The sequence below is a fragment of the Genypterus blacodes genome, unplaced genomic scaffold (assembly GCF_046128005.1).
Source record: "Genypterus blacodes isolate CSIRO-AG114 ecotype Tasmania unplaced genomic scaffold, CSIRO-AGI_Gbla_v1 ptg000021l_1, whole genome shotgun sequence".
Classification (NCBI taxonomy): Eukaryota; Metazoa; Chordata; class Actinopteri; order Ophidiiformes; family Ophidiidae; genus Genypterus; species Genypterus blacodes.
In genome coordinates, this window is record NW_027466834.1 from 10,704,510 (window position 1) to 10,732,421 (window position 27,912).

A 27,912-nucleotide genomic window follows, 5' to 3' on the forward strand; every position below is an offset into this window, starting at 1 on the left:
GTCATAAAAATAAATAAATAAAACAAACCAGAATGTGCCCCTGCCAAACTAAAATATGGTCTACCAGGGGCTCATTACAGAAATTGCTGTGCAGTTGCAAATAGGGCTGTAAACACGCACCTATCAGATGTATCTGAGATTATGCCAATTCAGTGGAACACCATTACGTTTTGACATATCTTTGATAGTTAGAAAAGTAGATCCAGCATATATGTTTATGAAAGTCATTTCTCATGACCCTTTAGAAAGGCAACGGTGAGACGAATACTACTGTGTAGAGTCAGACACTGTGAAGCAGATCAAAAACTCTCTGAGCCTGCCACTGTCTACATAGCTTTGAAGAAGGTAGGGAAACATCTCAGTGTTTTTGGTAGAGTGTGTTTGCTGTGCTTATATATTTTCCTTTGTAAATTGATATTGTCCAAGTAACAGCTTATTGTTTTGACAGGTTTTTTTGTAGGTACTATTCATCTCACAAGAAGAAGCGCCTGCCTTTGTTTTTGTTCTTTCATTGCTCTTGTCCTTTGGGAATTATGGGTCTCATGTTTAAATCCTTTCTAATCACTGATAAAAGCAATAACATCACACAACTCTGACTTTGAAAATGTATTACAGACGTGTATATATAACAAATAAACATGTCAAAAGAAAAACTGGGAATGTCGCCCAAATGACACAAAACATCACATCAATAGGAACTTAAAAGGAGAAATTATTGTGTGCGCACAGAAGAATATAACAATGAATTTATGTTTCTATTTGTGACTACAGCCATTATTCATGTTAAAATTAAAGTTATACATATACTTATAGTAATCAGTGATGGTTAATTCATTCATTTCACTTTTCATGTGAGCCTGAGTATCACAGAAGGGACACTAAGCTGCCTGTACACCAGTCAGGCCTTAACATGAACAGATGCAGTATTTTGACAGGAATTGTCTCTCACAAACAAACTTCAGTAACTGCTTTGTTGTTTTTTTGTGGAATCTATAAACTACACAAAACAAAAGCAAGCTGGCCCATTTTCTGTCCATCCCTATTTACATTCCTCAGTTATAATGGATTTCCCTCTGTGAGAGACTGAGTTTAAAGGAAGCTGAGCTCTCTGTAGAATCAGTGATAAATCCCTGTGATAACATCATGCGGATATCTGTGAAAGGAACCCCTAGAGTTTTTCTGTGCAGAGCTTCTGTCTGCTTCAGTTTGCATCTTAATTGCCTAAATCCTCTCCTAAAATCCCCACAGGTGCTGCTGGCACACATATCATAATTGTAAACATAATTACTAAAAACATTCTAATCAAGCAGACACACATTAATGTTATCAGATGTTTCTAAATATTGTGGGGGTCATCAATGGTGGCAGTTGTGGTGATAATATTATAAATTATGGAATTCATCCATGTTTCTTGCTTATCAGAGGCTTTGTACTGCACGGGTGAAAGAAAAGTACTTTGCCGTTTTAACTGAGGATTTTATTGAGCCATAAAAAAGAAGAATAGCATATAAAACTTGTAAATGCAAGTATTCCCAAACCACTTTCATCCCAACAGCTAAAAATACACTAATGATGTTATGTTCAATTTTAGCAGAAACAGTGTTGGAAAGAGAGATGCAGTGTGTTTGTTTGTTGTTGTTTTTTACAAAATGCTATAAATATAGCAGACGGACCATATACAATCTCCTGCCTTGTTATGAACTAAGAGGTAAAACTGTCTGTTTTAGTTTCATAAGATTCTGTGCATTGAACAAATATGTACAGTGACAAAAGTGAGTTAGAATTCTGTGAGTACAATGGAACTTGGAGAAATGTACATGTGAACCTGCAAAGTGCAGCAAAGTATATTCAACAAAAATATACACTGAATCCATGAACTCCATAACATTATTGTCATATTACAAAAGAAAAAACGTTGGTCAATTCAATATGTAAATTTAAAATTCCAATATTCAGGGAAAATCTGGTTATTAATGTGCTTTGTAGCATTTGTTTTATTAGAGGTGATTCCACTATACAGAGGTAAGAGTAGTCACCAGGATGCAGAGCCGTGCTGTACTCTGTAGTGTGTGTTGTGGAATGTATGTGAGAAGTATGTAATATTGATTTATTCATCCAAATCTGCACTCGTGTCCCACCTGGAGTGCTCTACCCACCGCCGACACTGTTAGAGTAAATGTAATATTTTACATCATGTTAGACCAACTGAACATTACAGATGTCCATGAGTAACTGAATAAAAGCTTCCTTAGAAAGCAAAAATGAGTGTAAATTCTAAGCCACTGTGTGAAGGCAATGGCCATTTTCTTTAAACGTCTCTGTGACTCTGCCACTGGTGATAAAAAAAAAAAACGAGAGCAAACTCCCAAAGGGATGGGTGTCACATTTTAAGAATGCTGACCCCTTCATACATGAGTGTGATGTACAAATATGAAAAGCACCAGCTCCAAAAACTGCTCCTGTTTCCCTTTAGGACCAATGAATACAGGTAGGCCAACTCTGCCTGCCTGCACCTGTGCTGTTTCACCAAGTTCTCTGGTGAGGTATTACAGAGAGAAGGGGTCAGACAGAGTGTCCAAGCCAAGGAGTGACCTTTGACCCCTTAGGAGGCTCTCATTCCCATTCTCAGGTGTCTAACAGTGAGACTCCTTTTCAGGTGCTGTCTGACAGAGGCTGGCAGTTTCTCCAGTGAAGTTGGCCAACAGCTTCTCCTGCTCCTTCTTAGTCTTAGGTAAGTCAATGGAAGGTGTAGTCAGCAGAGTGAGGCGCTAAATAAGACAAAGGGATAGTAGAGAAAAGGTTAAAACTGAATGTATTAATGCTGAAATGTTTCAATATTTACGAGTTGGAATTTCTCATGCTGTCATCATCACACAACATTTTCTGAAATAAATAATGGCAGAGCTTCATTATCGCATAAAGTAACCCCTTACTTCTCTCAGAGTTCCTTGGGTTTTCAGCAGTTTCACCGCCATAAACACAGGGATACACAGCATGGAGGACAGAGCCAGAATCCAGCCTATACCATGTCCCCACCACGGGTACTGATACTCATTGTTATACTTAAGAGGTGAGTACTTGATCAAGGAGAAGGCAAAGGTCCCCTGATTGCAAAGAGAGAGATAATTCAGAGTAAATAGATGTCGGATTGTGATTTTACAATCATAAAATTGACATAACATTTATGATGCCATATATTTTGAAAATTGAGTTATTTTGGACAAGAACAAGATGTCCCAATTGTGTGTATTTGCACATTCAAATGCATTTACAATGCAACATGTAACATGCAGGTGCACAGATGTCCACCAGAGGCTGCTCTTATTCTACTAGAGCAGTATAAGAAGCTGCAGCCTGAAAATAGATGTGAAACCCACAAAACACGTTGCAGGGGTGAAGAAAAGCCAGCAGTATTTGATGACAGAGTTGGGGCGATAGCCAATCATGTCCTCTATGTTGTCATAGAAACGGTCGGCACCTGCAATCAGGGAGAGAGACAAAAGGAAAACACTGTGGTTATATATTTTCATCAGTTTCTGGCATTCATCTACTGTAGTTCAGTAACCAAGATTTACAGAAAATGTCTCGCATTAATCCTTCTGAATGTCAGAACAATAAAGAACATCAGGCTGCTTTATTTCGATATTTTAATTGAACTGATTTATATATGAGAACCTTAAACATGAACCATCAAATTGAAATAATATTTGCACTCCCAGTTTTAGGCTTCTTGATCAGCGACTAATAGAAGAAAGAGCCTTTAATTTGAACGGATTTGCTGAATGTTCGAGGGCAGTGGACGGGGATGAATAGTGCCTATGTCGCGAGTGAAAATAAAGCCTTTGTCTCGTAAAAACCCCCCTCTAGCCTTCCCACATAGCCTGGCCAACACACTCACCATAAATCCAACCAATGCAAACAGTCTCAAAAACAGCCACGAAGAGCAGGCACATCCCACTGGCTGCGTAGTAATCAAAGAGCTGGAAGATATACATGCCTCCCTGTGGGAACACACACGGGTTTATAGCTATATAACAAGCAGAGGGGCACCTATGTGTGAAATAATGAATGAGGATAACAAACAGCAACAAACACATGCAGTTTGTGGTTCAAATCAATACTGCAGAGAGCTATGGGACTAATATTTAGTTCATGCGATTCCACTGTAATGTGACTGATTATCTTGCTTTAGGGAGCTTTTTTTTCCTTGCCTGCATCACATAATGAACCAAGATCACCAACCTGTGTCAGCATGATGAGGCCCATGAGGAAGGAGATCACAGCCACCGCCAAGATGAAGAGCTCTCTGCGGTTTTTACGGCGAAATGTGGAAGGATACATGTCGACCATCGCTGTCACCAGGCTCTCCACACATACAAACTACAACCGCACAAGAAGCAAAGAGAATATGGGGAATTTGAATTGTGTGTGTGTGCCTGTGTGTGTGTATGTGCATGCGTGTGTGTGTGTGTGTGGTCTCACTTGACTGTCCAATCCCAAAAAGCAGATCATAATGAAGAAGCAGCAAGCCCACAGAGGGGAGAAGGGCATCATGGACACAGCACGAGGGTAAGCGATGAAGGCCAAACCTGGACCTGGATCATACAAGAGGTTTCTCACTCAAATGACCGTTCTCTGTTCATTACCTGTATGCGGTGATTGGTTTGTTTGTTTTTAGCAGGTTTACTGGAAAGTATATGAACCAAACATGGGGGAAGGGTGGGACACTGTACTAGGAATAATCCATGAAATGTTGGTACCAGTATAGATGCAGGGGTGAATATGGCCCTTGATACATGTTTAAAACGTCTGACCAAATATTCCCTATGATCCTATCTACAGTATGTGAAGTCTCTATTTTCTCAGTTCTCCCCAGATACAGTTTGCAAAGCAGAATCCATCTCTCCTGACACATATTTCCAAATAATGTGGAGTCATCTAACCAAAGCAGAGGATAAAGTGCCAGAACAGATTCAGTAAGAGAAACACCAACCAGATTCAGCCACTTCTGAGATGGGCAAGTTCTGTTCATATGACATAAAGCCCAGGATGGAGAAGATGGCAAAGCCTGCAATAAAACTGGTCCCACTGTTCAGGAAACAGAGTGACAGGCAATCCCTGCAGATAACACAGCAACAGAGACATTAGAGCATTATGTCATAGTACTCGTCCTATGCGTGTTGTTTTTTAATGTGGTGATAAGATATCCATAATTACCTGTAGCAGTTGTTGCTGTATTTGTTGTAGCTTCCCAGTGCAGTGAGGCAGCCCAAGCAGATGGCATAAGAGAAGAAGATCTGCGTTCCAGCATCCATCCAGACCTTTCAGTGAAGGAAAGTCATCCTGTCATTCACACACCTCTGGAGGTAACCAACATACTAAAAATGTTGACTCTCGCACCTATGCAGCTTCCAAAAACCATCACCACAAATCCCTAGAACTCACCCTCATCTAATTGGTAAATCCTCTCAGTCTCTCCAATGCACCAAGCGTAGGTAACTTTTCTATTATATCTACACTCACATTTAATGTAGTCCTCAAACTATGGTCCATATACTGGTGATTCTGGAAGTGGTGGTTATACCGTACTTAGAATGTATGGAAATTCTCTTTTTTGGCAAATTGTTAAAAAAACGAAATTTGAAGAGCACTCTTTTAGATAGTTTGCAGCCGGGGGTCAAACTGATGACAGACATTCATCACCATATTACACAAAGGCAATGAAATCCCTGGGCTGGAGATGGAATATCACCCGTCTTTCCCAGGCTGAATATGATAATAAATTTGAAACTCTGAAATAATTTGAGACAACCGGATGGACCTGTGCTCCTCTGGAGACTTAGGAGAACTGAGGAGTCAGTTGCAGTAACACCTGACTCCAAAACACACGCCAAAGTCTAAAAATTTTATTGCCACCCAAACCCCAAACCTGTTACTGTTCTCTTGTCCTTGGACCTTGATTCTGGGAGATAACATTGATGTTTGCCGCGTGAACACATTACACAACAGGTGTAACAAAACATTCTGGTGAACAAACACCAGGACGAATACTGAGAAAAACATTCAGTCCAGACTACCAAAGATAAGCAAGAAGGCAACCTGGGAGGATGGGATAGTGTGAAATGACCTAAATTGAAACACTCTAAGAAGCTGCAGGCTCTATTAAATGGGTGGAAAACGTATGCTTATAAAAAATATGCAGTACAACACTGGGGAACTCAAGGACCCAGTTGAGAATCACTGACCTCAGGTAATCAAAGAACTGAAATCATTTTGTCCCTAAGAATGTTAGATACAGTGAGTGACACTATAGAAATATGGGCTTAGCCGCCTTGGCTCCCTGATAGTGTGTGTGTTTCTAACACACCTGTGGGTCAGACAGCCGCCCCAGGTCAGGATATAGGTAGAAGTGGATTCCCCTGGATGCTCCTGGCAGGGTGACTCCCCTGATCAGCAGGACTATGAGCATCGCGTATGGGAAAGTGGCTGTGAAGTAAACCACCTGCAGAGAGACACAACAGCACCAGGCCACAACATCAGGTCTGAACTGTGTGTGTGTGTGTGTGTGTGTGTGTGTGTGTGTGTGTGTGTGTGTGTGTGTGTGTGTGTGTGTGTGCTTGTGTGCACAATTGATTTAACTTATATGAAATAGATAAAAACTAAATATCCGGCAGACCTACAGAATAAAAACCAGACATTGTAAGAACTGTTGTTCTGTTGTTCTGATACTGATCACATTGATCAGTATCAGAGGCTGTAAGGCTTTAATGTAACAATGGTGCAGATTGTTATCACAAATATAGAGCGAGTTGCGTGGTGTGTTTTACCTTGCCAGAGGATTTGACTCCCTTCCAAATGCAGAAGTAGCAGACGATCCAGGCAATAACGAGACACAACACCAGGTCCCAGTTCAGAGAGCCAATATCTTCAATACCGGAGGAAATCCTCAGCACTCTGCGCCTGCAAACACACACGCACATACACACACATTAGATTTACACACAAATGTTATTTTCATATGATTTTAATCTATAGAGGCTGGGAAACATCCCAGTTCAACTTAAAATGAAATGCAAGATGAAGTTAGTGATGCGATGATGAATATTTGTCTGGTAGAACTCGCTCTCACCAAAGGCCATTTTAGGACATAGCCAGGCAAAAAGGCACTTACTCCCAAAACTCAATGACAGGAGAGGTGGTGTTCTCATGGTGATTGATGGAGCTATTCCCCCTCTGAAACTCTAAACAGGAATCTGAAAGAAGGGCAAACAAAAAGACATTCAATCCTTTGGAGAAATCCGAGCTTTCGCTGAGGTTTCCAAGTCGCACAACAGGCAAGTGAGACAATGGTGAAGTGCCACAGCAAATCTCCTTCCTCTAAAATTAGACCCTAAAGTCTACGTGAATGAAACAATTAAAGGAGCTCAAGAAAAATGAAAGTAACGTTCTCTAAATAAAAAGCTCAATATTTGATTACATGTTCTTTGTCTCACCTGTGTTCCATGTGTTGTTGCAGGAGGCCCAGGGCAGATCCCAGGTAAAGGAGTGGTACAGATAGAAGATGGCCCAGGCTAACACGATGATGTAGTAGACATTCAACAAACCAACAATCACCTGGGTGGCATAGCCCACACCTGCAGCAGAGGACATCCATACACGTGAGGCTTTTTAACTTCATAAAGAGTTCAAAACGTCATGCTTGAAACCTCTTTTGGTCTGAAGAAAATGCAAAGAATCAAATGGAAAAGACACTTAAATGCCATAACTGCTACCAAATATGTCTCCATTTCTAAAAGTTAAAGTATTGACACTGTTCCCAATTTAAGAAGTTGTGCGTCATTAAAATTTCAGTATTAAAGAATTAAGATTTAATCCCGTGAACTCAACTGAATATTACAACAAAGTATATTACAAGATGACATGAGACACACTTCACATGAACATCTGGCCTGTCTCATTCACAGTGTGTGTGTGACTGATTACCCTCTAGTGCATATATGAAGCTTTGCACATCTTCATTCAAATCTCTCATAACAGACTCTGCTTACCTTCAAACAGGGGGCAGATCTTCCTCCAGCAGGTGATCCCTCCCTCACTGGTGTATTGTCCCAGAGACGTCTCCAGGAAGAAGACTGGAATGCCGCAGGCAAACAGGAAGATGAGGTATGGGATGAAGAAGGCACCTGTGAGAAGCACAAAGATTAAAGGAAATATAGAGACTTAACATTTATTTATTTATTATTCGCTACCGCCTGCAAGTTATGGGGATTTGTGTTGCTCGGTATAGCCTGGAAATCTCAAAAAGAAAACTAATCCCTGGGCATAAACAGACAAGAACTCCTGTGCAACCTTTCAGTGTTTCTTTAGGTTGCATAGGAACAAACTCTTTACCTCTTTTCTCTATTTTCTTTCAGGGAATTCACCTTTTGACCTTTTTAGTGCAACATGTTTGTCCCAGAGCACAGATTCCTCGACCCAAGACGACCCTGCTAACCGACCGCAACTCCGGATGCAGACAAAGCAGCAGTGAGGGCTTCAGTGTTCATTGTCAAATTATAGTTGTACTTGTTTTTGAACCTGCAACGTTAACTAAAACCTATACTTGATAGAACTAATACAATACAGGTCAAAAACAATGAAGAAAAATTTGGGTTTTTTGTAATTAGTCAATATTGGAATATAGTGTCATAGTTGAGCCTAGTCTTATGTAATGTGTTTTGCAGGCCTGGGTGATGAAAGTCAAACATTTGGGTCAATCAGATAATAATAATTAGAATTAGAATGAAGGGCACTCACCTCCTCCGTTCTTGTAGCAGAGGTAGGGGAAGCGCCAAACATTCCCCAGTCCTATTATTTCTCCAGCCACTGACAGGACAAACTCAACTTTGTTGCCCCACTGACCCCTTTCTTTCATCTTCTCCTCTGCAGGGGGCACAATGTCCAATGGCCTGCTGTGCCCATTGGAGACGTCCAGCTTGGGGGGGTTCTCCGTTTCCGTTGTGTCGCCTGAGATACATGTGGGAGCGGGTAGGAGAGAGAACAAAACAATGACCTTTTGACCCTACCTTTAAGTATACCAGTAAACATGAAATGCAGGTATAGCATCTCTCTGACCACCCAAAACTCTGCTGGTGGTTTTTTATCCAACTTATTTGTGTATCTGTAGTACAAAATGAATATTGTCTCCCTTCAAATCCATCTATTTTTATAAAAGGTCTCAAGTATGTCCTTACTATCAGGGGCAAGAAGGAATGTCAGGACCTTGGCTAGTTCTCAGTGAGAATTCCTACAGATATACGATGTCCAAAAATGCCTGCTCACGTTTACATGAGGTATATGTCATAGGTTTTCCAGTCTTGGAGGGGGCCAGTCATGTATTTCTAAAGTGAGATCATGTTTGAAGTTGGTCTAGTACCCGGGCTTGTGCTCCATCTCTCTGTTGAGGAAACTGACTACTTCTGACTACGCTTAAGAAACCTAATCTCAAATGTGGAAACGAGCACATACAAACAAATCTCCCTCTCTGAATCTCACTTTCACAGGCACAGATGCTGCCTGATTTGACTCAACCTGACCACTGAAGGTAGCCCTTTCACCTCTGAAAAAACAGTTGAAATGGACGTCCCTTTGAGGAAGAAGCCTTATGTAAACGTCTTAGGAATGTTCTCCCACTGGCAAAGGGCAGGCGAGGGGCACAAGTGTGACTGTGTGTGTTGTGTCAATGAGGTTGTGGTTGGGATGCATTTTTGGTGCCAAACCCCTCAGCAGTGGAGCCAAATTGTGGCCAAAGGTAAAAAATAGAGACCTTTGTTCTTAGTAGGCACTTGGTGGGAATGAAGAGTTGGTGTAACAAAGGCAGAGGAGCCCCTTTGCTGCTCTGTACAGCCAAGTGAGAACCTTTGCTAGCTGGGCAGCCAGATCACAGTTTTTTTCACAGATTTGGTGTGGACCTTGGACAGCAAGCACACATATCAGACTTCAAATAGTCCCCTTAGTAGGTGAGATTACATTTCTGTATATTTAGAGGCAGTGTCAGGACATAAATAGAAGGTTTTCACACATATCTGTGTACAAAACATTGAGGAGAGTTGAGAAAAAATTACTAAACATGACCTCATCCAGGCATGGTAGAGCTTTATCCCCCAACACCACCCCTGTTTGTAAAGCTTTGAGTTAATTGAGCAACCAACCTGACAAACTCAGTCCACTCACTGGACTGAGTGACCGATTGGTCAGAACTCTCTTTTCTATCATTTGGTTTGCTGCACGTCTGCAGTCACGCACTCACAGATCCTATACAGCCGCTTTGTTGGAAAAGATAAGATACTGAGACAGATCCTCCCAACATTACAATAGGTGGAGGTGATACTAGCTTAAAACATGTGACAGAATTGGCTGTAGGGGATCTTTGCCATCTACATCTGATGACATCTCATGGACAAAAGCAACGGTCATGGCCCCTCTTCCAAACATATACCTACCTATATAAACATGTTTATCTATCTATCTTTATGTATTACTGGAGTAGTTACATCAGATAGGGACAATATGAACAGTGGGAACAGACTGAAAATGCACAAACAGGTGAATAGGTGATATACAGCTCAGTCTGCATTTGATTTGTTTGGTATCAATTGTGCCATGTAGAGAATATAAACTTGTGAGCATTCCAGGAACACTCATCAACTGCAAAAATCCATACCCATATGTTTCACAATAATTCTCTGTGGTTGTATATATCATTTTGCAAAATAGATAAGTCCAAAAGGTCCCTTGCATACTAAGTTAGTTATCATGTCTTGGCCAGCTGTTGCTTTGGATCCGCAGCACATTCAGTCTCATCTGTTCTGGTTACTGAATGTCTTATCAGGATGGAATGAAATGAACATAGCCCACACCTGTGCTTAATATCAACAGTTTTGATTAGCAGACACAGTGTTCTGTATCTGGTGATCAAACTTGTGCATCTCAGCAGGTCATTAATAACACCACCATGTACGTTAATGGTTAATCATTAATCATGAATTAATTGCATTGCACAGATAAAATTGATTCAACATGCACAAGATCTGTGTAAACAACAGCTTGCACGGATTTGCACAATTAATAAAACATTCAATTTAATTTCGCAAACAACAATTTCATCTGTTTTCCAACCAGGATTGACAGTTTGGGATTGAAATCAGATGAGACTCACCTTTCATAATGTCGCCTCTAGAAGACAGCGGGTCACCAGATAATGTTTCGCTATATAACTTCCATGAAGGGGTGGAGATCTTTGAGACGCTTAACTCTGGTGCAGCCTTCAGTCAGATTTGCCTCCGCTTTGCCCCTCTGCACCCTCTGTATCGACCCCCTTAGTCGAATGCCATTCAGACACCAGCACCAGCACACACTCTCCCCACAGCACACAAGAGGTCTGTGCTGTCTCAGCGTGGTGGGACGATTGCGTAACCTTTTGACACACACATTCTCTTAGGGCCTTTCTTTCATCAAAGCAACCAGAGGGCAAAGGCTGGTCAGTATTGTGTGAGGGTGGCCCTACAGGTTAGGTATCAGTGATGTGCAAATGTCCAATATTGCTCTGAGGAATAGACACATTAGTGATACATCAATGAATGGTTCTCTGGATTTAAAATACAAAAAAGTAGGCGTGATCTCTGTCTCGAAGGCAGAATTCTGCAAAAAAAGCAAAAGTGAACCTGACTCACACTGACAAGCACCAATATTCCTTTGTTCAGTGTAATTTCTGAGACATTTCCTCCAACTGGTGTAATTAAAACATCCCTCGTGATTCATGAACCCCCTGCTGTAAACACATTCTTGATTCAGAAAAGACTCTTTAGTCCTTGAAGCAGACCCCTTCCTCAAAGACCCAGTGGCCCATTCAGAACATTTTCCCACCGCAGGGGGCCAGAGCGGCTCGGTTCAAGGCATTTGTCTGAAGGTCACAATCTGTCGGGTCTTTGTGAAGGTGGAGATGGGGGAAGTGATGTGCTCCAGCTTTTCCTGACAGGAAAAGATTTCCTGTCTTGCAGGGTAGGTTCCCCCACCCCATAACACTCCCACCCACCCCAACTCAACACGCATTATAATTCAAGACACAAACGCATGAGCTTTCTCTGAAAATGAAGCTGACTGACTGCCTGACTACAGTTACAAACTTTGATTTTCAACTGAATAATCAACCTGTTTCCATCTTTCCAAATCATTTGAAAATACTTACTTGACAATTACTATTTCAATATTAAATCTATCTAAAAACCTCCAAAACATGTGGAAAAGCTGCTCTTTTACTACTGTGGGTGCAAAGTAGTTTCACACTCAACCTACACTTTGCTGATTAATTATGTTCAGCTTCTTATCTTATCTTCAATTATTGTCATTTTGATAGGGGAGTGGATGAACATTAGTCTGAGTCTTGATGTTATCTTTATTTATAAGATTAATGAAATGAGTGTTTGTCTAAGAAATACAGATAAAGTAGATGGAGATGAATTGTGCAAAGCAAGTCAAAAGCCTTAATTTGACTTTTAGCATGCAGTGGTCCTTTCATTTGCCAAAAATGTGTAATTGGAGGTTGGAGCTCACTTGGAGCTTACCCAGAAAAAAATCCACGGGACACAAAGAAAAGGGGGGAAAACAGGATTAAAATTGAAGTATATCTTTTTTTATTCTCTCTCTGCAGGCTGTGTTACCGTAAAGCCACAGGTTGGCGCTCAGAGTGAAAGCTTGTTTGGTCTCAAGTCTGTCTTGTCAGATCAAAATCAAGAGCTGTGGTTCATTAGATGTGTGATGGTGAAAAAGAAGAAAAGCCAAATAAGAAGAGCCGGCTGAGCACAATGGAAGTCAAATGGATGAAAGTAGGTAAAAGGTGTGTACACAAGGATTGCAAAATAGGTCAACACTGCAACAGAAGATTTAAGCTGAGCAAAGTATCCCCTCGCTGACCAAACAAGACACGCAGGGCAGAATGTTGCATTTGTTTCAGTGGTACTTGGGTAATTTACATCATTATCACTTCAATCAGACTTTGATTACCTTTGATTTCCCATAACTGAATAGTAACTAAGATTTGTCTTTTATTTTGTGATTCTGCTCGTACACAAAAGGAAATGTCAAAATATTTGGCTACAGCTTGTAAAAAGACCATTTTGATGTTTGCACAGTGTGAAATGTGTTTATTTTGCAGGATTTCTGTCATTGTAAAGTCTTGTTTGTTTGAGAATCCTTTAAAAAATACCAGTGGCAGAATTCATTTCAGCTGGTCAGTTCAGTTCATACCATTTGTTCTATTAGTTCTTTTGGTTACAATACTACAACAGTACCAAGGCTTTAATCACAAGAGATTATAGAAACTAAATTATGAAACAGATTACACAATGTTTACTTACTGTTATGGGTCAAAATCTATTTTGTGTCTGCACTTGTGTCTGTCAGCTCTGTATGAAGTGCAATACAAATATGTATCCATACCATTAGTTAGAAGTTAGAAGGTTATGCAATGCCTTAATAGCAATAACCAACAGGTCATCCACTTTAGAAGCTACTAGAGGGCACTCAGAGAAAGCATACCTCCACCAATGCTGAGAACTGTTATGACTGTGTCTCTCAGTGATTGATTAGACCATGATCACCCCCTATTAACTAAATGTTGACCTCTACCATGTCTGGTTTCAAGGTTATTGATAAAATGTAGCTGTTGTTGTTATAGGGACTCCATCAGGTCAATTGAGTTGCAGAAGTAGTGAGTGCACGTCTCGACTCCATTTTGGCAGCCAATTACATCAAAATGGTGAGAAATATGCAAAAACAAAGACAAAACATCTGTCCAGCTTGGTCCAGATATTCTATAAGTACTATTCAATCACAATCGATACAAACTTTTTATGCATCCAAAGAGGCTTTTTGTAAAACAGACCTTACACTGCTGAAGTCACAGCGATTGCTCTTCACTGAAGATAATTTCACAGTAATATCAAACTTCAATCTCACCAGAGCCTCATCTGTGGCTCATATGAAACATTAAACCATTGCTGCATGTCATCCTTGGGAATATTTAGATTGTTTTCTACATGATATCTAGAGCCCTCTAGTGTTTACAAGCACATATTTCAATGAAGAATACAGATACTGAGGATGACAGCAGCAGTCACCTCGTCACCCAGATAAAGGGCAAACACGTCTAATATTCATCATGAAAGGGATACTCTGGATGGTCACTCCACCTGTGTCAAAACAAACCAAAAAGAAATGTGATATTGTTGACATTTATGAGCATTATTCATGATGTGAAAACTGTTTCTAACAACTCATCTGTTCAGTTCAAACTCAGTGCTTTCACTTACATCAACAGCTCCACAAAACGAGTATTTTTGTTGAGTGCTTCAATGACTTTCATCTCTTCCTCCGTGAGTGAAAAATCAAATATCTGCAATAAAATGTGAATGTGTGGCTTTATTGAATATATCAAAATCAATGCATTTTTTAAACAAATCTAAGAAGCGTAAAAATGCCTATATACTGCACAATTAACACAACAGTACACACACCTGGAAGTTGTGTTTGATCCTCTCGGGGCTGAAGCTCTTGGGGATCACGACGACTCCTCTCTGGATGTTAAAGCGCAAAGCCACCTGAGCGCTGCTCTTGTTGTATTTTTTGCCAATCGACACAAGCAGCTCATCCTCCAGCAGAGGAGGGCTTTTTAAATTCACCCTGGATCAGAAACGGCACAGCAAATAAAGAGTATAAGAATCTCCAATATAACCATGCAAACTATTTTAGTCGTGTAGTCATGTTCCCACTGCCTCTGTAATAGCAGTTTGAGCAAAAAGAACAGGCTGTAAAATCTAAATATTGCCATTCCCATGTAATATAATGACTCATTTGCCAATTTGGACTGACTTGGGTTTTCTATAACTTAAACAGTCTTGAAATAGTTTTGTGTGCTATTGCTGCTGTGTGAATCCTGGCATTTTCACCATGCCAATTATTCCAATTGAAGAGGAAACAAAATAGCAAAAAACACCATAAATATGCACAGTTAGATCCTAAACTGATTACCAGGATGCATCTCTTGAGGAGCCGATAGGACAGTAGCCTACAACAACGATGTCATTCTGGCGACAGAACTCCAGGAGCTTAGGTTGTGTGAAGTAAGGATGACATTCAACCTAAATAAAAAGAAAACAGATTTAGCTTTAGATACTCAGAAATGCTGTCTTGAAAAATAATCGTCTTGAGTAAATGTATATGTAATATACAGCTGTTCTACATATACTATCTATTGCATATTGTGTAAACCCTGCCTGACATCAGTGGGGCATAAAGAGGGAGGAAGTATCCCACCTGGTTGGATACAGGTTTGTGTTTGAGGCCGGGCTTATTCAGCAGCAGTTCCAGCTGTCTGCGGTTGAAGTTGGAGACTCCTAAAGACTTGACAAGCCCTGCGTCTTTGCAGGCCTCTAAAGCCTGATGAGAAGAAAAGAAGAAATACTGTAATAATAAGCACACTTAAGAGAAAAAATGCACTAATATGAACAAAATAGAATTATATAGAACATTTTTGTGCTTCATTTATTTGTGTCATTTGTCACTCATTGTCAGAGATTTATAGTAACAAGTGTACACCATCTATTGTGGAATAAGCAGGACTCACCTCCCATGTTGCACAGAGGTCAGTATGGTGGTAGATGTGCTTCCCACTCTGGTCCTGAGGATAGAACTCATCTCCAGGCTAAAATTGAAGCACAATTCAATTATCCCATGAACACTTGTTACTAAGTAACTATCTGACAATGTATCACTAAAGCATACTACTTCATAGAGCAGATAGATTAGATATGATGATTTGCTGTCTTTCTCCATTTAATGTTATTGTAAATGGGATATGTTGGAATATGTGTCTAACATTCTCTAAAGCGTGTGAGCTTTATCTGAACTAAAACATGCCACTGAGCTGATTGTGAGGGCAATGTTCACGCTTAATGGCTGGAAGACAAGTTAATTGCCATCGCAAACCTTGAAGGCCATAGGAAGCTCTACAATGTAGAGATCCACATAATCCAGGTTCAAGGTCTTCAGTGTCCTCTCCAAGGCCGGCCGCACCAACTCTGGAGGGTGGAAGGTGTTCCAGAGCTGAGGCAGACAAAGAAGACGACTCAGAAAATGAATTTAAGGTGGATTTTAATGAAACTTGGCTCATTGGTTTGGGTTTTGTTTTCGTTCAATTGATAAAAGGTCAAAGGGCACAGTCATGAGGAATATTCTCATATATTGGAAATTACAACAAATAAAGGTATACATTGGATAAGAGTTTTAACAATAGATTTTTGGTGATATTTACAAAATTAGAGAGCAACATATGACAGAGCGTAATACCTTTCCACAGTAAAAGATGTCCTCTCTTCCTCCAATGGTTCCATCTGCAATCTTCTCTCTAATGGCTTGACCCACTTCATGCTCATTGAAATACACCAATGCGCCATCAAAGTGCCTGTAGCCCACATCTATGGCCAACTTGACACACTCGAGCGCTGTGCCTTTTGGAGTCTGACAGAAATACACAGAAAATCGAAAATTGTACTCGTTTGGACCTTTGCAGATATGGTTAAAAAAGTTGTTTGAATGGTAGTTCAACTTTTTGCAGGGCATAGCAAAGGATTATCCAATCACTACAATAGACACATCAAGTCATTCACTAGCCACATTAATATAAATTCGGAATATCGGAATTCTGATGTATCTTTTGAGAATTCTTACCGTTCTAGGGTCCCCGTAGGTTCCTAATCCAAGAAGTGGAATACGATTTCCATCACTGAGGGGAATACTGTGGTTCTCCGCAGTCAGATTCATGCCTGTGCAAATGCAGTGTTACTACACGGCCTGAATACCTAATAGGTATTATATGCCCTGAACCTTGAACCTTGAGCGGGACTTTTAATGAACAAGCTCTGACTTAGCATCACAGATAAGCAACACAGTCACAGAGGTCACGGGTATTGCACTTCTTTTTTTTCTGTTGGAATTCTGCATGTTATTTGTTGTGAAACGAAAGGCTGCCTGTCACTAAACAAATGCAGCATGAGTGAAAAACCGTGCTTGAATCCACTTAACATGCTGTCCTGCAAGCATACTTAGGTTTTCTGAAGTAAATCTACAATCATCTAGTTTTAAATGTTATGGGTTACTTTGACCGACTGGATGTACAAGCAAATTGGCATTCACTTGCCACTCTTGCTTGTACATCCTTGGCCTGATTTATTTACTGACTGCCATGACTCACTCTTTGACAGACAGCTGATGGACTATATGAGGACTCTCTCTCTCTCTCTCTCTCTCTCTCTCTCTCTCTCTCTCTCTCTCTCTCTCTCTCTCTCTCTCTCTAGCATACTTGGGTTTTCTTCAGGAAATGGACACTCATCTATTCCTCCTCGCACTCTTTCTATCTCTCGGAACAGCAGTAACAGGTGTGGCACAAAATTGCTGATGCTTTACCAATAGCCACGGGCGTTACAGGTAAATATTTATAACGCTTACACAACCGAATCTAGAATTCAGTGAATCTCTGAGTGTTTTCGCCTCTCCTCTAGATGGCGCCATCTTCCCCAAATAGAGACTATCCAAATCCATGATGAAGATTTAGACAACATGTCATTCATCATTATCTTATAGGTGACAAATGTGATATATATATTCCGGCATTCCATCAATTCCTGGAGTAGGAACCATCTTTTACTGCATCTCTTAATTCTTTCGGAGTAAAAAAATACTCCACTTCTTTATCATTTAATTTCCACTGATAACCTCCTAATACCTCCTGCCTTCTCCTTAAACCTTCCTCACCCAAGGATTCAGAGTGATTTACATCCTGAAACACCTTGACACACATATCTATTTTTCTTATTGATTGCAATTCCAATTCCTACTCTTCTTCTCTTATTCAGCCATATATGTCTACAATAGTGGCACCTTGTGGCAAAGAACAATACTAACATGGAAGCGATGAAACACAACACGTCAGGATCAAGGATACTTGCACAAATTACAATAATGAGGATACATTAATGGCGTTGTACATATACAATTAATTCAAAGTCTATAGCTAGTCATTACGACCGATTTTTTATTTACCGTGTACAGTATTGAAGCAAAAGCACACTGTATAGACACGGTAAAACAACGCCCCCTTGCGTTAGCCAGCCTCCTGCACATCAGAGCGCGCACTCTGTCTAACCCCACCCCCTTCGCGTTGCAACCAGCGCGTGCTGGAGATGCAATTTGGGCAACGTCTGCGCCGTCCATATCGCACAGCAATATACGTGCTGTTGCTGTTGTTTTTTGTCGGTCGCTCCTCTCATCATTTGTCGTGTAAGAACGTGTGCGCGGAGTCATTAATGCGCCGCGTTTTGACATAAAAGACGACTGGGTGACAGCGTGGAGAGCAGGGCAGTGGGGCGCGCCTCTTAACTCACCTGGCAGGACGCTACGAGGGGTCAAAGTCTCGCAAATGGAGGCAGACGGACAACAGGAGTCCAAGGATGTTGCAGCAGCTCTCGTTGTGGAGAACGAAGCCGAGAGCACACAGGAGGAGAAATGGACGGCGGCGGCGAGTCTGAATTACATGGAAACTTGCCCCGTCTGCCGTTTAAACTTTCACAGCCGAGAGCCTAAGCTTTTGCCGTGTCTGCACTCTTTCTGCAAGAAATGTCTGCCGTCACCATCCAGGAATTTAGCCACGACGGAATTGCCAAACTTCCCAGTTGACAGCGCGACCAAACCACGTGAGTCATTTGTTTACAATGGCCACAGATGGTCTGCATGGAAAAGAGATGAGCACAAGGAAAAAAACGTTTTGGTACATCCCATCCTTTCACTTCACTGTAATGTTGTTGTTTGTTGACATTATGCAGCGCTACACTGGTGACACAATGTCTATCAGTCATTGTCCAGATAGCACAACTGATGGTGTGTGTGTGTTTCTGTTTGATTCCCAGTCAATGTGATTCGCTGTCCGGTGTGTAGACAGGAGTGTATGGAGGTGGATGTGATGGAAAATGTCTTCGTGAAGGACTCAGTGGAGGCTCCCAGCAGCACCGTGGAGAGGACACTCCAGGTTAGTTAGGGACCAAATACACCACTATATGGGGTCAGGGGTCGCGTCAGCCTCTGACTTTTAATGTCTGTCCATCTGTCCGCAGCTGTGTATGACCTGCGATGACAACACAGAGGCCTCAGGGTTTTGCACGGACTGCGTTGAGTACCTTTGTGCCACCTGTGTGGAAGCCCATCAAAGAGTCAAATTCACCAAAGACCACAACATAAGACAGACGACTGACATATCACAAGGTGGTTTGACCAATGTGATCACTTGTAAAGAACAATAGTTTGAGGGAAGAAACCAATATTGTCTTCACCCTTTTACCAAAGCTTTGAATAATGAAACTCTCTTATTTTTCAGAGGGCGGCAGTGTGTCGACTCAGAGGCCGATGTTCTGTGACGTCCACAAACAGGAACCACTGAAGCTGTTCTGTGAAACCTGTGACCTGCTCACCTGTCGAGACTGCCAGCTAGTCAAGCACAAAGACCACAAGTACAGCCAGAATGTATACTATCATATAAAATAATAATAATAATACTTCGCACAAGTATAGTGTAGATTAAAACATCAACAAGCAACAGCATTTAAATTGTCACGGTGAAAAGTTAATTTATTTCAGTAATTCAATTCAAAAAGTGAAACTCTCATATATTATAGATTCATTACACACAAAGTGAAATATTTCCAGCCTTTATTTGTTTTTAATTTAGATGATTATGGTTTACAGCTCATGAAAACCCCAAATTCAGTATCTCAGAAAATTTGAATATTGTGGAAAAAGGTCAATATAGTTGCCTCATAGTGTCTCACTCTGATCAGCTCATTAACTCAAATCACCTGTGAAGGTTTCCTGAGCCTTTAAATTGTCTCCAGTCAAGATACATTTTATTGTCAGAGTAGGGGATTCTAAAAGAACAAATCCAATATTGGATCATTTAAATGTATTTTTAAGTTTTTTGTTGTTGTGTCCATTGGCTTAATGTTTTTGTTTTGCTTTTTGGACTAGTTACCAGTTCCTTGAGGACGCATGTAAGAACCACAAACAGCACATGGAGAGCATGACTCATCAGCTGCAAGAGAAAAAGAAAGTAATTGAAGATGTGTCGCACTCTATAAATAACGGGTATGTTCACATGCACCACACAGACACAAACATCTGTCAGAATGTAAACTGTTAATAGAACAAACCAAAAGAAGCATTGAGATATCTCCTGTGATGGCAATTCTGCCCTCTCAGCCAGTATTGGTACGTAACCTTGCACTTTGCTTGCACTCTCACCCAGTATTCGTATAATTAGCAACCTTGTACTTTGCTTTGAACCTCTGTATTCTTTATAATGAGCTAACCTGGCTTTCGGTTTCTGCTGTCTGATAAACACCGGCTGCATCTGGGTTTCGATGCACCCACACTGCACCCACATTAGTGGGGAACAGGCCTTTCTTCTGTGTCCAGAATATGTCATTATCTGCCTAGCAACAGCGTCATATTGGCTGATCATCAATACAGGTTAAATACACCCTGCCTGCTCTCGTTGGGGAGAGAGAGAGAGAGAGAGAGAGAGAGCTTCTTGAGCACATCTTGTGTACGTCTGACTTCTCCACACTTACAAAGTGTAATAAACTTCTTTACTTCAACAAACTGACTGGTCTCTGCCTCAACACCGAGACATCGCTGCAAAGAATCCACTACACTCCAACATGTGTTAAATGTAACTTTGTTTGAAAATATGGAAACCCAAGCACGAGATAAATTGTGGTATTTGTTTTGCAGGCTGCTTAAAGCTGATGAGAACCGTACATCTGTTCACAATGAAATAAAGAAATCCATCTGCAATTTGATCCTTGAGATAAACAAGAAGGGAAAGATGCTCGTTAATCAACTTGAGGTATGACAGCTATGAAATATAGGACAAAATAATGAATAATTGCTACTTTTGCTATTTGTAGCGTCCCTATTGCTCACCATTGTGTCGTTTCTAGAAAAAGAAACTACATTCTCTCTACTGTGCTGCACCCTGAGGCCTGGAGTGTGTGTCCTCCAGCCATTTAATCACTGTAAATGCTGACTTTCATGTTTCTTGGTTGCCAGGCTGTCACAAAGGATCACGAGGGTGTTTTGCGAAAACAACAGGAGGACATTGGTTTTCTGTCCAGGCACCTGGATCATGTCATCAATTTCATCACATGGGCCACAGCCAGGAACGGGGGTGCGGCCCTCTTGTATTGTAAGCGTTTGGTAAGCTCTGTCGGATCCTTATCCGCGCCACACAATCGCTTCATCACATTCTGCCTTGTGCCGGTCTTGATGAATGAGAGTGTTTAAATATGGTCACTCGCATTTGCCATCCCACAATGACTATAAATAACATCCCCTCTGCTGCAGATTCTGTTTCAGATTGGAAACCTCCTCCGGGCAAAGTGCAGTACCGCATTTATACAACAGAGCTCTGTACGCTTCCAGTGTCGTTCCTCCTATTGGGCCTCAAATGTTGATCTTGGTAATTAGCTCTCACTTTTCTGTTTTCCGTATTGCAGTGGTTGAAGTAGTAAGGTTGATAGTATCATGTGCCAAACATGGTTTCTAACTGCTCCTCACCACATTTCTCTGCAGAAGCTTTCTTCTGTATTTCGTCCCTGCTTGTTATGCTGAACATATCCGTGTGTGTGTGTGTGTGCAGGCTCTTTAGTGGTAGAGAGTGTACCAGGCTCCCAACCGGGTGGTATTCAGGGCATCTCTCATCAGGTGTCCCACCCTGTTCAGGGCCCATCAAGCTCACCCAGTGGCCTGGTCCTGCCAGCCCCCCACAGCACTTTGGCTCAGCTACAGATGCAGGTGGACAAGCTAAACCTGCAGGCCCGCTGGCAGCCCCAGCCGGCTCCTCCACCGTGGACACGATACCAGAGCGTCCATCTCCAGCGAACTGTTCCTAGGCCCCTCCAAGGAGGCTCTCCGTCCCACATTGTGCCACAACAACCTATCAGCCGGTTTGTGGCACCTCCTCCCAACAATGCCAGCCCAACCAGCAGCTTACCGACCTCTGGGTTCACGCCCCAGGTAAGCGTGTGATCTTCGCTTTGTGTGAGAGTGTACGTGTGTGCTCGTGTTCACGTGCCTCCTTGACTGACAAGCTCTCTTAACACGCACAGGCAGCGGATGGCGTTGTCCTAAATAGAGCTGACAGCCTTCACATCCCGGGCAATTTCTGTCTTTCCTCGTCGAGATGGATTTAAGCCTCGAGCTCTATCTTATAATTCAAAATCATATGAACTAAATCTAAAATAGCAGCAGCTGACATGTGACACAGGATGGACCCAAGATTCCATAAGCAATGGCTGAAGATGTCTAGTCCTCTGAGTTGTTTAGTCTAATTCACTGGGTGTTTTTGTTCCAGCTCTGAAGTATAGGCGCACTAAGAGGACAGGGTTGGCTTCTGCAGTGCACACATAAGTTGTGTCACTCCGATGTGAGCAAGCTGTTATCGAGAAGTCTTTAGCATTCTCCATAGTCAAGGAACGTTTTAGAAACCCTATATACTTAATATAAGCGTTAAATATTCTTTATAGCAAGCTGCAATGTTTTATATCTGTGTTTTTGTGGTTTCACCTCTTTTCACTTCAGAATGAAAAACAGCTTGCAAAGGCTATAGAAGTAAACAACATGTCCGCTTCGTGCTCTGTCAGACTTACATCTGTCATCATTGCACAGTAATGCAGTTTAAGTCTAGATGGATTGAATATGTTGCTCTGCATTATTACACAAGAAGGAACTTTGGTAAATAAAGCTGACGTTTTTTTCTAGAGAGACCATTTCAAGGGAGTTTCACATCTCTGAAATGGTAGAGTTTTGTTTATTTGCGAGGCTGAATCAACTCTGTGTTGTACTGGCCTCAGTGACAAGATGACAACAATGAAACACGACAATGGTTGCAGCGTTTCTTGTATCGCCCTCATTCATATCGTCCCACTCCAAGCGTGGACTGGCAGCTGGCAGCCGAAGAGTTGCCAGTTTGCCGCCAGGGCACTGCCGAGGTGCCCTTGAGCAAGGCACCGAACCCCAACCTGCTCCACGGCTGCTGGCTGCCCTGCGGTGCCCCCCCGGTGTGTGTGTGTGTGTGTGTTTGTGTGTGTGTGTGTGTGGGAAGGGGGCGCAAACTTCAGATATGTGTGTTATTTGCATTGTGTGTGTACGATTGTATAGTGTGAAACTGCATGTATGTAAAAACTGCATGTATTTTAAGCCAAATTTCTCAAGGCTGAGATCAAATAAAGGGTTGTTGTTCTTCTTCTTCTTCTTCACTGGTATCTGTCCAGCTGCTAAGGGGGATGGGAGGCAACTCCAGCTACCAGCCCAAAGCCACCGACCTGTTTTCCCCTTCACCTTTCTATACCCTTAACTCATCGCTCCCCATTGATGGTGACGTCGGATCTCCTCACTCGCGCCAGGCGGCAAGTGGCTCTATTCATTTTCTTGGATGACTGAAGCAATGAAATGCTGTAAACTGTCTCTCATCCTCCGACGTTATTTTGTGCATTAGATGACATGTAGTATTACATTTAGAGTGAGCATATGTACCAGAGCTGGAGGAACGATTCAGGCAGTCCCCTATGCTGTATAAGCTGAAAGCAAACATCCCCAGAGTCTGCTGCCTTCTTTGCCACACAGAGGTGCTATGTCAGTGTCATTGTTTGTCATCTGTACCATATTCAGTGGAGTACATATTTTTTGTGTTGTTGTAGGTTAATAACAGCAAACACAAAGGCACTGATTTCCATACGTCTCAAGCTGAAGAACAGCAGAATCCACCAAGGTACTCTGCAGTGTCCCAAGAGGAGAAACCAGGGTAAGCTGACAGACAGATACACACACCCACACACACAGCACTGGTTTGATATGACCTCAGGCAATTTTTGCCATTGGTCTTTCCACTCAATTTCCCTTTATTCCACTGGGCTGTGGCTTTGTTCCCCAGGACTGTTTCCTGGAAACCTCCAGAAGCACCGCAGGCAAACAGTGCACTGGGCTCAGCTGTCAAGAAGAGACCAAGGTCATCACCAGAGCCCATCATTGTCATCAAAGATGAGCCAGAGGATGATAGCAGCTATGTGAGATGAATGAACGGTCAAATAATATATTGATGAGAATTTTTGCTCAACTTTGTTTTTAAAACTTTTCATCATTCTCCAGAATCACAGAGATTATGAATTTAATCTGTACATGTGGTTTAGGTCAATGCAGTTTGTTGACTCTAATGGGATGCTATATCAATATTTTCACTTGTTTTTATCTCTGTGTTTGTATTTCAGCTAGAAGCCAACCAAAGAGTGAGCCTCCCTGACAGCACCGGCGACCAGCACCAAACCAGTGTGCAGGGAGGGTGGGACCAGGACCCTCAAAGCACAGAGGACAAACTTGAGAGCCACGTGTCTCCCCCAAGGTGCCCACAGGACCAATGTGAGGCCAATCCTCCCTCTCACACGGCTTCACTGAAGGACCCTGGTGAAGTCCTGTGTGCTGTGTGTCAGAATGGGGGCGAGCTTCTGTGGTGCGACAGGTGTCCCAAAGTATTCCACCCTACTTGCCATGTTCCAAGTCTCTTCAAATCTTCCAGGCAAGCTCAGCCATATGGAATTCATGTATACAGTCATTTTAGATTAAAACACTATATTCCCTTTTTCATTTCATTTTCCTTTTTGTTCTCCTTTCAGGGAAATCTATTTTGCATGGTCCGTCCTTTCAGTACAACATTTAAGTCCCATATTTGAGAGTGAGATTGCTTTGAAAAGTTCTGAAAACATTTCTCCATGAGGTTTTCATCTAATGGTCACACTTGTAATTTTTTTTTAAATATATTCATGCTTGCTGGCATTTTGTTTCGATCTTTGGATTTTCTCCTTTTAGCGGCCAATGGTTTTGCTCCTTCTGTCGCGACCTGTTGGCGCCTGAGATGGAGTACGACTGTGTTAGCAAGCCTGAAGCCAAAACAGTGAAGGAAGAGCCCGATTCTGAGGGAGGTTTCCCCCCTGTGGACAAACGAGTCAGTATGACAGTTTAACTACACAACCTGGATTATAGATTATAAAAGAGATATGACCATACAACCATCATGCTGTGTTTGGTTGATGTATCAGTTGTCATGTCTTTTCCTGCAGAGATGTGAGCGGCTGCTGCTGCACTTGTTTTGCAGCGAGTCGAGTTCAGCCTGTGAAGAGCCCAGACCCCCTGCTGTGAGTGTGGATTCATAGGATTAACGTCACATGGTGGTTTTTAATGTTTAATGTGCAATATTTATGAGTAAAAACATACACTGTATAAACCACAAGAAGAGATAACAGAGAATTTGTTATTGCAAACTGACAGACAGGCCAAGCAGCAGACTACATAGTGTCTCAGGCTCCACATATACAGTGGCAGCGTCTCTAGATTATTAACGTTGACGTAACAATATTATGTAATGTGGTGAGTAATGCATATAGGTAGTCATTTAAATGTTTGAAGTGTTATGACTCCATCATCTGCTCTTTAAATGTCTTTTGCTTTCTGAATAGGTTTTAGCTGCAAACAGGAAAACGACACCGATAACTCTAAACACTGTGAAGACACGACTCGAGGCTCCGCAGAGTCTGAGCTACCAAACCCCAGCAGAGTTTGTGTCGGATGTCAGACTCATCTTCAGGGACTGTGTAGTACTCAGCGAGGTACTGGAAAACACACACACTGAAAACACACAATCTTTTGGCTCCCTTGACTTCACTTATATGAGCTGTTTTACTGCTTCCACTACAGGACGATGCCAAGGCGCACATGACAGGCAGGACGCTTAAGGAGCTGTTTGAGGAGCATCTCAAGATCATCTACCCTGACCAGACCTTCTCACAAATCAAAACGGAACAGAAACCTGTTACCCCTCTTGTCTGTCAACCGTCAGCCTTTAATGACGCACTGCAGCCTGCAAAGCGCCGGCGCACATGCTCAAACTCCCAGAGTGCACCATGATGGAGGAAAGGCACAGGGCTTCTTTATGATTGAAATAGTACATATGTTATTATGATAACACCAGCTATTATGTGGTGCATTTCTACTTTATTATAAACATCTTTGATACACAGTTACACTGTATCGCCAAACATGTTTTGAATGATTTACAGATAAAGAGCTTTGATAAAGAGAGCGCACCAAATTAGATATTTGTTTTCTGGCCTGAACTGCAACTAAATGATGTTGGATCTTCTCTTATCTGACTAAAACTCTGGTGCCGCTCTGTCAAATACTGTTATTAGCCTCTTTACTGGGTAGATGTCAACCGTCAACAGTTTTAGCATGTCATGAGTTTTGCTTACATCCAAATACTTATCTGAACAACTACCTAACACGGTTACTGACTGATAGCCTTTCAAATTGGTTTAGATTTGTTTAATTGACAGTCATCATACATATGGTTTGGTCAAGGCCAGAGTGTTTTGTCAAATGTGTATTCTCCCTTTGTAAATATGACAGTTTATGAGTTGATGATGGATTTGGAGGAAACTATGATCTGATGTTGAGTAAGCTGTTCACGGTCCCTTAACTAGTATGAAAGAAATCAAAGCTGTCAATCAAAGCCTCAGATTGTTAAAGATGTTACAGGGTTACACACCAATACACTTTGTATACGAAATGTTTTACACACTAGTACTGTGTGTAATTATATGTGTTTATGTTATTTATTTAAAATTAGTGTATTTATTAAGGTCTTACTTGATGAACTAAAGTGCAAATGTTATTTATGATTTCTTCCTGGTATCTCATTGTTAAGTGTTTTCTTACGATCATTCAAGAACATTTTGGTATAAAGTAAATATAGAGTACACATATGAAAGTTAAACCACAGGTGTTTATGGGTACAATAAAGTATGATTGAGCTAAATGAATTGTACAAATTGTTCTTTAGTATAGAGCTTGTTAACATGACGTGATGTTTTAAATAACTGCCGACTAGAGTCTCACAATGCCCTTCATAGATTTATTAAGGTATTGTTATTAAATGCTGCTCAATTAAGCAATTCCTCTGTTGCGCTGTAACAGGTTTATGGAGTTGTCTCGGGCCCCAGGGGGAGGGAGCCATCAGGCTGTGTTAGCGGCCCTTTGCTGATCCACACAGACATGGCAAAGACGCGCTTTGTTGAACTTCAAAGAACTGTACCACCCCCCAACAAGCTTTTAGCGCTGTTTGATTAGGACCTCGGCAACTCCCAGTTTCCTCCACCCTCCACCTTCCAGCCAGGAGGTCAGCTCATACTGCTGTTTCTTGTTAATGCCTGAATGTAGATTGGGGGGTGTTGGGGGTGGAGTGGAGAGGTAGCTTCTGGAAGGCAATGGACGGTTGCCATCAGATGTTCACAGGCTGGCCTTTGGTCTGCCCCCTGAATCTTCAAGGCCTTATATGGCTTCAAATGTCCTCTACCTTCCAAACCGTCTCCACATGACACCAAGGTAAAGATAAGATTAAGGAGCGATCAGCAGTGAAGGAGCACTTAGTCGTTTTTACTGTTTCAGTATAGGGGGGAGCGCATCCTCGATTGTTAACGTCTACAGAAACCACGTGCTGCTGCAAAAGCAAGGGCACAGCACAGACACACAACTACTCAGAAACTACATTTAAAACTCTTTTATAACTGCAATATATTTGTGGGCTTCCCCGTATGCATGCGGTTACCCGATATCAAGTCTTATGGTGATGTTTCTAGACTGGATAGACTGGTGGTGTAGACATGTGGCTCTGATTAGAAGATCGTTTAACCCCTCTCTGTCTCTGTGCCCAGAGTCAGACTG

General features: G+C 41.7%; 3 protein-coding genes across 4 annotated transcripts; 1 reads left to right on the forward strand and 2 right to left on the reverse strand.

The window, feature by feature from the left end:
* Positions 1-593: 593 nt before the first annotated feature.
* slc6a13 (solute carrier family 6 member 13) lies at positions 594-11,532 on the reverse strand. The gene is made up of 15 exons (XM_076141829.1): positions 11,198-11,532; positions 8,797-9,006; positions 8,049-8,183; positions 7,494-7,634; positions 7,172-7,253; positions 6,828-6,960; positions 6,368-6,502; positions 5,218-5,321; positions 4,994-5,118; positions 4,483-4,595; positions 4,243-4,380; positions 3,899-4,001; positions 3,378-3,478; positions 2,934-3,104; positions 594-2,768 (listed from the first exon to the last, which is right to left on the reverse strand). The coding sequence occupies exons 1-15, from the start codon at positions 11,202-11,204 to the stop codon at positions 2,634-2,636; spliced, it is 1,833 nt and encodes a 610-aa protein (XP_075997944.1). The 5' UTR covers positions 11,205-11,532; the 3' UTR covers positions 594-2,633.
* A 1,888-nt stretch (positions 11,533-13,420) lies between these two features.
* Positions 13,421-16,945, reverse strand: LOC142991741 (aldo-keto reductase family 1 member D1-like). Its single transcript, XM_076141830.1, has 9 exons — positions 16,765-16,945; positions 16,384-16,554; positions 16,024-16,140; positions 15,662-15,739; positions 15,352-15,474; positions 15,067-15,176; positions 14,553-14,718; positions 14,349-14,431; positions 13,421-14,228 (listed from the first exon to the last, which is right to left on the reverse strand). The coding sequence occupies exons 1-9, from the start codon at positions 16,855-16,857 to the stop codon at positions 14,186-14,188; spliced, it is 984 nt and encodes a 327-aa protein (XP_075997945.1). The 5' UTR covers positions 16,858-16,945; the 3' UTR covers positions 13,421-14,185.
* Positions 16,946-18,208: 1,263 nt separating this feature from the next.
* Positions 18,209-26,997, forward strand: LOC142992171 (transcription intermediary factor 1-alpha-like). Of its 2 annotated transcripts, none has more exons than XM_076142496.1 (17): positions 18,209-18,785; positions 18,999-19,117; positions 19,203-19,353; positions 19,463-19,595; positions 20,110-20,226; positions 20,875-20,989; positions 21,193-21,339; positions 21,487-21,601; positions 21,782-22,158; positions 23,415-23,549; positions 23,841-23,944; positions 24,074-24,206; positions 24,408-24,712; positions 25,003-25,138; positions 25,254-25,328; positions 25,650-25,799; positions 25,888-26,997. In XM_076142496.1, the coding sequence occupies exons 1-17, from the start codon at positions 18,512-18,514 to the stop codon at positions 26,095-26,097; spliced, it is 2,796 nt and encodes a 931-aa protein (XP_075998611.1). In that variant the 5' UTR covers positions 18,209-18,511; the 3' UTR covers positions 26,098-26,997. The 2 variants fall into 2 exon arrangements, with proteins under 2 accessions (XP_075998611.1, XP_075998612.1); XM_076142497.1 differs by having other exon boundaries at positions 19,203-19,350.
* Positions 26,998-27,912: the final 915 nt, after the last annotated feature.

Excerpts from the sequence above, each read along its gene's own strand:
- slc6a13 (XM_076141829.1), bottom strand. Across the intron at positions 4,596-4,993 it reads CTCAGAAGTGGCTGAATCTG|GTCCAGGTTTGGCCTTCATC; the intron begins GTTGGTGTTTCT and ends TGTATGATCCAG. Across the intron at positions 3,479-3,898 it reads TTGCATTGGTTGGATTTATG|GTGCCGACCGTTTCTATGAC; the intron begins GTGAGTGTGTTG and ends CCCTGATTGCAG.
- LOC142991741 (XM_076141830.1), bottom strand. The coding sequence starts at position 16,857 with ATGAATCTGACTGCGGAGAACCACAGTATTCCCCTCAGTGATGGAAAT. Across the intron at positions 14,432-14,552 it reads GGATCAAACACAACTTCCAG|ATATTTGATTTTTCACTCAC; the intron begins GTGTGTGTACTG and ends ATTTTATTGCAG. Across the intron at positions 14,229-14,348 it reads CGTTTTGTGGAGCTGTTGAT|GTGGAGTGACCATCCAGAGT; the intron begins GTAAGTGAAAGC and ends GTTTTGACACAG.
- LOC142992171 (XM_076142496.1), top strand. The coding sequence starts at position 18,512 with ATGGAGGCAGACGGACAACAGGAGTCCAAGGATGTTGCAGCAGCTCTC. Across the intron at positions 23,550-23,840 it reads CTCCTCACTCGCGCCAGGCG|GTTAATAACAGCAAACACAA; the intron begins GCAAGTGGCTCT and ends GTGTTGTTGTAG. Across the intron at positions 25,800-25,887 it reads ACTGTGTAGTACTCAGCGAG|GACGATGCCAAGGCGCACAT; the intron begins GTACTGGAAAAC and ends CTTCCACTACAG.